At 38.4% G+C, this 9,554-nt stretch overlaps 1 protein-coding gene and 1 long non-coding RNA gene across 2 annotated transcripts; one reads left to right on the plus strand and one right to left on the minus strand.

Moving 5' to 3' along the window:
• Window positions 1-3,446: 3,446 nt before the first annotated feature.
• Window positions 3,447-5,082, minus strand: LOC112842152 (uncharacterized). Its single transcript, XR_003213837.1, has 2 exons — window positions 4,802-5,082; window positions 3,447-3,792 (listed from the first exon to the last, which is right to left on the minus strand). It is a non-coding gene; the product is annotated as an uncharacterized LOC112842152 (long non-coding RNA).
• Window positions 3,700-6,566, plus strand: cbln18 (cerebellin 18). Its single transcript, XM_019367518.2, has 7 exons — window positions 3,700-3,822; window positions 4,989-5,088; window positions 5,201-5,380; window positions 5,467-5,625; window positions 5,704-5,792; window positions 5,892-5,972; window positions 6,079-6,566. The coding sequence occupies exons 2-7, from the start codon at window positions 4,989-4,991 to the stop codon at window positions 6,205-6,207; spliced, it is 738 nt and encodes a 245-aa protein (XP_019223063.1). The 5' UTR covers window positions 3,700-3,822; the 3' UTR covers window positions 6,208-6,566.
• Window positions 6,567-9,554: the final 2,988 nt, after the last annotated feature.

Here is a 9,554-nt window from a genome sequence, read left to right on the forward strand (position 1 = left end):
GAGGACATGATTCTTAGCTGAAAAGGGGTGGCATGCCTATTCCAGGTCAGGGACGAGTCGCTGCCCCAAAATGGAGAATCATAAATTGTAAATCCTAAATATTTCAGGGTCTTATTAAAAAGTCAGAGGAGAGGGGAGACTGACAGACAGATTGCGGCTACGTCTGCAGTGATGCTGCACTACTGTGTCGTGGTAAAAAGAGAGCTGGGCATAAATATGAAACTTTGATTTACTGGTTGATTTACTTCCTTATGCTCACTTATAGTCACAAGCTTTCGATGGTGACTAAAACAATGGATACAACGGTGGCTTGCCTCTTACTCAGGGTGAAGCATGTCTATCGAAAGATGGTAAGTGTAGTGCTGCTACTCCTCCTCAACGAACACAGCCAGCTGAGGTGGCCCGCTGAAGTTTTTTGGGCATATGACAAGGATGCCTCTTGAGCGCCTCCTGGGTGAAGTGTTCTGGGCATTTCCTACTGGGAGGAGGCCTTGGGGCAAACCCAAGCCATCCTGAATAGATTATATCTGTCAAATGGCCTGGAAATGCCTCTTTGTTCCCCTGGATAAACTCAGGGAGGTGGCTGGGGAGAAGGAGGTTTGGGTTTCTCTGCTAAGGCAGCTGGTCCCGCGACCAGGTTCTTGATAAGCAGGTGGATGGATGATACCCGAGTTGAATCACAAAGACAGTCACAAAACCATTAAATAGACTGAATATCCACATCAGTCTTTGATAGCTTCATCAGTAGAAAAGTCATCAGTAGAATAGTCGTGATCAATAGAGTTTTTAAAACTTGCTAAAAAATTAGGTCAAAATGCATCTTAAGTCTAAAACTGCCTCCAGGTAGTTGTTAAGAAGTTGAATTTGCTGGGTAGTTTTTATACATTCTGTCACAATAAGTTGAATTATTCAATCTTAAAAATAAAAGAAATGAAGACTGTTTAAAGAATTAGTAGTATTTCATTATAATTATCAAACAAACAGCAGTGGGACCTTTTTTACTAGTTGTTTTACTCCAAAAGAAAGCAGTCTTTTTCTGGCTGGTATCATCATACTGAAATGAACTCGGGCACATTTTCACAACTGTATCAAACAATCTCAGTAGAAATTCAAAGCTCTGGTTTGAAATCACATCTGAGGTTATAACACTGCATGCCATTTTTGTCCCTAGGTGCTACATGAATTATCTTGAGGACGGGAGAACAGACATAAAACACCTGAGATACCCTGGCATCGAGAAGATCAGATAGGAAGAACATGAAACTATGCGATGAACCAGGTCAACTGATTTGAGACTCCGTACACACAGGTGGTGAACAAAAGACAAATATAATACATTTTTCCAGGAGTACGGACATTTTTAAACGTGGCTGTCAACACATGAAAAACCTTGTTATCAAATAGGGCCACGTCTTTTTGACAAAACACCTGGTTTCAGGTTAATAACAAACAGTAGACAACAGCAAACTCCTGTTAATGGGGCCAATATTTTATTTTTAAATGCATTACTTTTATGCGTGAAAAAATAGCCAACTATGATTTCAATATATACACTTTGGTACGATGTTGTATTAGGCACACACAGATTTGTCTATTTGCTGCCCCATATGATGGGGCAATTCACTCAATGACTTGAAAAAAATCCTAAAACTTGTTAGATATTGGCCTAATAATTTTTTTTATAGCTAACAATGGGTTAGCAATTGGGCCATTTACTGTACAAAACCTTGTCAGGTAGTCACTAGTGGCCAGCTGGTTACATAGAGGTTTGGGTGTACAGATGTCTATAAGAAAATGCCTCTTGGAACCCTTTTTCGATAAACACTCTGTGATTTTATAGACATAGTCGCTAATTTCAAGTCCTGGTGAATCAAAACTTTTATTTATTGTATAAATTGTGTTCATTATTAGAGTAGCTGGGATATATCCTCAGTGCAATCAGATCCACTGCTTATTCATCGTGTCAAGTTTCAAAACACTAAGATGGTGGTGGTGAAAATGCTTAGTTCAAGGTCAATTTATAGCCTAGAGGATCTGTTTTTTTAAATTGGAAATACAACATTATCATTAGCTGGTCATGCATGCTCTGCATCCTACTACTACTCAAAGGATCTGTTAGTCTACAAAGGCTTTATGTTGGAGTGTGCAGTAAAGGGATGGTTGTTGAGAAGGAGCTCAATAAAGAGGTAAACTAGTGTGCCTACAGCCATCTGTAAAACATGGTGGAGGCTCTGTCATGGTTTGTGGCTGCATCAGCCAGTGGTGCTGGAAATGCTGTCAAAATTGATGTAATTATGAGTACAGAAGAGCACAGTCAGAATTTTAAACCATGTAATACCATCTGGAAAGCAACTAATTGGCAACAGCTTAATTCTTCAGCACCACAATAATCCTACTCACATTGGCAATGCAGTAAAGGAATACTTGGATAACAGACAAAGAGTGGATTGGTCTCCCCAGGGCCTGGAACTCAGCATTATTGAAGCAATGTGGGATCATCTTGACAGAGAACCGAATGAAAAGAAGCCAAGATGTAAAGGTTTGAATTTTCCTTCAAGACGTCTGAAGAACTTTTCCTGAAGACTGCTTAAAGAAATTATAAGACAGATTGACTAGGTGGTCAAACCAAATATTCATTTTCAAGCTCAATAGAATTGTAAAAACTCAGATTTGCCTTATATACTGTATTTCCACTTATGTTTGCACATTTCTATAATTCAATTCATTCATTTATTTTCCAAGTATTTCACTTAAAACAACTCTATAATGCAAAATTTCATACTCAAATGATCAAAGTTTCTAAGTGAGATAAGAAATGAAGTGTCTATGTTACCAAACTACTCCCAAATAATGGCAATGATGATTTCTTATCTACACATAGACACATCAAGGCACATATTATAGGCCTCAACAGAATGCAATATCTTATGACAATTGTGCAGTCAGCTAACATATTCTAGGGCAACAAAAGACTCTATTAGGCCAATTTTCTGAACCAGGTTAAAGTGTTTCCACTTTGTGTTATCAAATAGGGCCACGTGAACATGAGTTTCCTTTTTTTTTTTTTTTCTTTTATTCAAATTCTAACAAACACATTGGCCTTTGTTGAATCTATCACTGAAAATCAAGATAAAAATGATGTTGTGAACAGCCTTGTAACTTACTGGAATACTAAACAAATATTGGCTCACAACACCAGATCATAACATTGATATGAACATCTATTAACACCCATGTCTCAGTTTCTAACAATACCTAAAGAGAAGGCAATGATGGGAAAGCAATACCTCAAATCCCTTACTTCAACCACAGCATGGGAAACAGGTGACACTGTATATTGTTTTTGTTAAATCAGATAAAACTCAGCTCCATTTGTCTTCTTATCTCAGTGTTATTATATCCTCGGGGACCTGACAATTATCTACATTTTTGAGCAGCTGGCATCATTTGAACAATGGCAACCAGATACTGCTGTCCTAAAAACGAGTATTACTGTCCACACAATAAGTGCTAAAAGGTGCTGTGAGAACACTTGTTGTTCTTTTAAACTAAAGGAAAACGATCTACTGGACTGTATTACAGAGGCAATTGAGGCTGTCACCGTGGCAGGGAGTGGATGGCTAGTCCTTAGCTGTCAAATGTCTACTTGTCTGTTTGTGTGCGTGTTCATGTGAAAAGGTGGAGCTACTGTCATTCATGGGCTGGATCACCCAAAGTGTAACAATAAGAAGCTGAAACCATCCTCCGCCATTGACTCTCTTAAATTCACAAGAAGCTGACACAGGCCCAGTCCTTCAGAACAAGAAGAGGACCAGAAAAACAGTAAGTTTTATGATTAAGTCCTTACATATACATTATAAAAATGTGAAACAAATACAAATGAAGAACGTTACATTGCATTCGCAGGGGGATGATATATAATTAACCTCTATTTGAAACATATAAAATTTTTTAAAAAAAATACTGCTGTATGTGGGACAAAAGGGAAATTGTTTATATGCAGACATAACTAATATACATGTTATGATGATTACAGTAAGATAACCAAAATACTTAACACGCTAGCTTTCAACTACTGACTTATGGCCTTGATAAAGAGTATCACAGGTACCAGATTGATGTATATTATCAAGGTCAAATTCATTATCTCTGCTTTCTGTTACATTTCAGTTTTACCCGTTTTAATTTAGGTTAAAAAAGCAGTCCAAAAAAATCGGTATGAGTTACAAAGTCAGTCATATTTTAAAGTTAATATTGAAAAAAAAATGTCAGGCAGAGTTAGGTCGAACTTTTTTGAGACAATCTTGAAATTAAAATTTATTAAACATCTAAAAATTTCAAGTTACGCCTGTGTAAGTCAAAATTTTGAAATATTAATGTGAAACTTGGACTTAGTCTACAGATGACAAAAAAATTCTTAAGAAATAAGAATCCATAAACAGAGGGCTAAAAAGTCCAAGTAGACATCTAGCCGACATAAACATCATGTTCATATTTCTTAGAGTTATGTTTCTGGCTCTGTAAGCTGTGTATATACTAGCTTATTGGGATTTTTCTGAGGAAAACACAAGTTTTGGTATTTTACTTGCTAGCAGCTAGCTTAATTAGCTAGGCAGATAACAAAGCTCAGAGCAGGAGCCAGATGCTTTTGTTTGAGCTGCATCCATTTCGTTAAAAAAAAGGTCAAAACTAAGCCTAAACCACACTAAATGTGGCTGAAAAGTAATAGCTATGTTGTACACAATCAATTAGCAAGAAATGAATCCAGCATTTTTAAGTAACACAGCACATTCGTCCTTACCATTGTTGTTTGGTGGGACTGGCTTCAAGCATTTAACTCCTCCTTACAGCACACCTGAGAATGAAGACCGAAAACACTTGAAAATGCTTGTGTTAGCTCAGCAGTGTTTAGCTTGCTATCTATAAGAAAGGAGTACTTGGCCTCTCTAGTCTGATAAAAAACTAGATTCTGCTTTTTTTTTTCTCAGATGGTTGTATTACCAGTTTTGTTCCTGTTGGGGTCACTGTTTCTCTGTGATCAAGTGCAGGCCCAGTCCGACACCATCTTAATGCTGAAACAGGCAGCACGTATGTTATCCGGCCTCATTTTGTTGACAAATGCTTATATAACATTAGTTCCAACCTTAGTTTGAGAAGTCATATCTGTTTGCCTTCTTGCTGTTCCTCTGTTTTTTTCCAGTTAACTGGAAGGGAGCTCTGACTTGTGAAACATCGGACTGCAATTGCACTTTCAATCAACAGCGCGGCTGCTGCTGTGCAGCCAGTGACATGTTCCAGTTAGAAGAGGATATCTTAGAAAGGATGACCTATTTGTGGCATGACATCAGCACACTAAAAGGCAGAGTACAGTCACTCACAGGTAAACACCCTTGTTTATTAAATCCAAAGTGTTTTGAGGCCATTGACCTCTGTTGTTGAGTATTAATTCTTCCTTCTCGCTGTCAGATAAAATCAAGGTTGCCTTTAAGGCCACCATGGACCCAAGCATTGCTGTTACGATTCCTGGATCTACGGAACGTTGCTTCGGTCCATTCAATATTAATATTCCAGTTCCCTTCTCCTCTGTCCTTCTTAACAGTGGCAATGGATATAACCCGTCCTTGGGTAAGACACACACAGAAACTAAACTCCTCTGACTCCTATGAGTTTTACTCACTAACTCTACACTCTTTGTCTTTTCAGGTATCTTCACTGCCCCCTTTCCTGGTGTTTACGTCTTTTCTTTCACAACCTACTCATCTGTGGGAGAGAATGGGCGCCTCTACCATAAAGTAAACAAAGCGGATTGAAATTTCTGTAATCAGATTACACTTCACAGGTCTAGCTGGACAGCAAAAACAAAATGAGTTGTGCCTTACTTTCTTGTGCAGGTCCAGCTCATGAAGAATGGGAAGCACGGACCCAGTGTGTGGGAGAACAATCGAGAGGATACGGAGGACAGCGCCACGCAGGTAAAGTGGTTGTTACAAATACAGTGATTAAATGTGAGACTGTGTCATTTTTGCACTATTTTTGAATGAAGGTGAGAAACACAATTTACCATCGGTTTTTTGTCAGGTTGTTGCACTGGAGATGCAGAGGGGCGATCAGGTTTACCTTGATCTGATGTCCGGGAGGAAACTCTGTACAAATCTTCAGTACAATGTCTTCACTGGTTACATCCTGTACCCCTACATTGCTGCCTAATACACCAACTGGAGAGCCAGGTCACTTCATCTTTCTCATTCCAGGACCTTAAATGGATTGAAATCGAAATACTAGTGTTCACCCACCAGATGTAGGTTTGTGATTTATTGTGAGGCAGGTCCCATAGTTTAAGAACCCCTGCATTAGATTTAAACAAAAAACTCCAAAGATGTTTGTTGCTAACACATAATATGCCAAGTTTGTGCATAGTTAGAAGAAAATAAGAAAATCACTTCTTCACAGTTATTTCCATGATTAAGATCTAAATCTTTGTCAATAAATTATACAAAGTCTGTCTGTATAAAGATAAAGTGTGAAATTTTTTGGTTATGACATAATAAAAGTTTAGTTGACAGTGATGGCGTGTGTTTAATTTCGGAACTCGTACACACTCACATAGGCAACATCCATGAATGGAAAAAGCAGTCAGAGGTTTTTCTAAAAAATTAGGAAGGATGACAGTGGATCATAACAATGCTGCTGCTACTGCTAATGGCATCTGGCCACGACCCACCTTCAGTTAAACAAACACATGATGTAGGAGGAGATTACACACACATGCACGCACATGCTATGAGAATTTGGACATACCAGTCATTCCAATAGGAAGTTTCTGTGTAGCAGCAAGAAGCACAGGGTGGTGGGTCCATGTTGTTACTTTAAAGCTGAGATCTCAAACTCATTTTACAGCATGGACCACATACAGCCCAGTTTGAGCTTAGAAAAGGGAACTCCTCTTGCTGTCAGTCTACAGAAGTTTACCAAACTATACATTTAATTCCTGAGATATCTTAATATGAGAAAAAAAAGGTGCAGGAAAAGCATTTCTTCTCCTACACATGAAAGAAATGCTGCTGTAGTAAATCAAAGAAATCTCAACATGAGCTTTATCACAGCAAAAATCTCTTGCACAGCTTCACCTACTTCCAAGAAGAGGAACAACTTTATTGACTGACCAATGTGTTTCGGCTTGTGGCCTTCATCAGGGTCATGAGCTTTATGGTAGGAAATAAATAAATGTGTAAACGAATGTCCTCGATTTATAAAACAGAGAGTTTTTGTTAATTCACAGAAAATGGCTTAAAAGTGGAACTTTTATGTTATTTAATTGTGCATCTATTAATAGGAATGACCATGAGGGAGGTTTTTATTGGTGTGAAAAGCTGTAAACTTGTGAAAATACAGTTAATTGTTTAATATGTAGCTACTTCTCAGAGGAGTTTAACACACAAAGACTGGTAAAACACGAACAGCTAGACTCTTATTTTCATCATTTTTGTTACTCAATACAAGAAACACAACAAGTATTGCCTCTTTGCATCAGGCTGCAGTTCCATTAATCTATCAACACGTTCTCATTCCAAAACAAACACCGACACTATGTGACAAATCGTCGGTGTGTTACTTGTTCGGAAACATGAGAACCATTTGGAATGAATCTACACATGTACATTTAATTTACTTTCTCATCATGAATCGCTTTGGAAAACACAATCTAATACGACTGAGGTTAGGGATAAGGTTATGGTTCGGGTTAAGGCTGGAATCCACGGCTGGAACGTGTGTTACTGCCGGGAGCATCATTCTATTGGATTCTATCCACTATCAGGGGCATATCACAGGGACGCAGAAGGTTACCTTTCGCGTTCCTATGTAATGCCTCGGGACGTGACAAATCATCGGTATGTTACGCTTTGGGAATGAGAACGGTCTCATTCTATTATCAAACTAAGGTCAAAGTTCATTTCTGACCACAGAAACAGAGATAACAGGCTCACTCATGGCATATTAAATTCCTGATAATGGTGAATATTTAAGCCAGACTGAACAAGCAGCTGCTCTTAATGACACACATTTTATCTAAATTGTTTGCAGACACTGACGTGTGAGGTGTTACTGGTTTTTAGACCTTGCAATGAACACATTAACACAAGAGGATGGATCACTAATGCTAGCTAGCTTGTTTAGGAAAGTGCTAATTAGAGACACTCAAATAAAATGCTGGAATTTCTCGCACCAAAACAGTACAAGCTATGTGATACTGGATTAAAATGCTCCCCTGAATCTGTCTTTACTGTGGAAGTTTTTTCACTGTGAGTGAATACACAAAGTTTATCAAAGTTTAACGACAGAGACCACAACAATAATGGCGATAACAACAAACTTAATCAAACTGCCAGATTTTAAAAATGATATTTTAAAGATGCCAACAAAGGCAAAATGGCCAAAGTTAAAGCTTTCAATTAGGCAGATAAAAGGCCTGGAGTTGATTTGAGGTGTGGTGCTTGCATTTGGAAGATTTTGCTGTGAACCAACAGCATGCGGTCAAAGGAGCTCTCACTGTAGGTGAAACAAGCCATCCTTAAGCTGTGAAAACAGAAAAAAGGAGTGGCAAAATCTACAGTTTGGTAGATCCTGAGAAAGAAAGAAAGAAAGAAAGCACTGGTGAAGTCAGCAATGCAGAAAGACCTGGAAGTCCACTGAAGACAACATTGGTGGATGATCACAGAATCAATTCCATGGTGATGAGAAACCCCTTAACAACATGCAACCAAGTGAACAACACTCTCCAGGAGATAGGCGTATCGATAACCAAGTCTACCATAAAGAGAAGACTGCATGAAAGTAAATACAGAGGGTTCACTGCAAGGTGCAAGACACTCATAAGCCTCAAGAATACAAAGGCTAGATTGGAGTTTGCTAAAAGACATCTAAAAAAAAGCCAGCACAGTTCTGGGAAACATTCATTGGACAGATGAAATCAAGATCATCATCAAAAAGGCTCACAAACAAACAGCAACTGAAAGCCTCTCCAGTAAAAGGCTGGCAGAGCATTAAAAAGGAGGAAACCCAGCATCTGGTGATGTCCATGAGTTCAAGACTTTAGGCTGTCATTGCCAGCAAAGGATTTCCAAAGAAGCATGACAAAAGTATTGAACATTTTATCTTTGGTTATTTCATTTGTCAACCTAGTAAATTAAGGCTGAAAGTCTGCATTCAGTTGCATCTGAGTATTTCATTCACTAATGTACAGAATTGTATTTGCATCTCTTTGTGGTAGCAGAGCACTTTATTTTTAGTCGTTAAAGTGAGAGAAGATCCCATAACTTACTGCAGTACGGAGGAAATTGTATAAATGATATATGATCTCACTTGTAGTTCTTAGAAAGAAAAACAAAATATGCAAAACAAACCAAAAAAACGCCATCAGCCTATCTCTGATTATCACTACAAACACGTTGGAGATACCAGTGACGCTGAGTTGACTCCCTGCAGACAGCCAGAGGCTGAGTCAGGACCCCATCACTTAAAGCATGCTCAAGTCTGATAACACACAACTTTAAACC

Source organism: Oreochromis niloticus, linkage group LG14 (genome assembly GCF_001858045.2).
Source record: "Oreochromis niloticus isolate F11D_XX linkage group LG14, O_niloticus_UMD_NMBU, whole genome shotgun sequence".
Lineage (NCBI taxonomy): Eukaryota > Metazoa > Chordata > Actinopteri > Cichliformes > Cichlidae > Oreochromis > Oreochromis niloticus.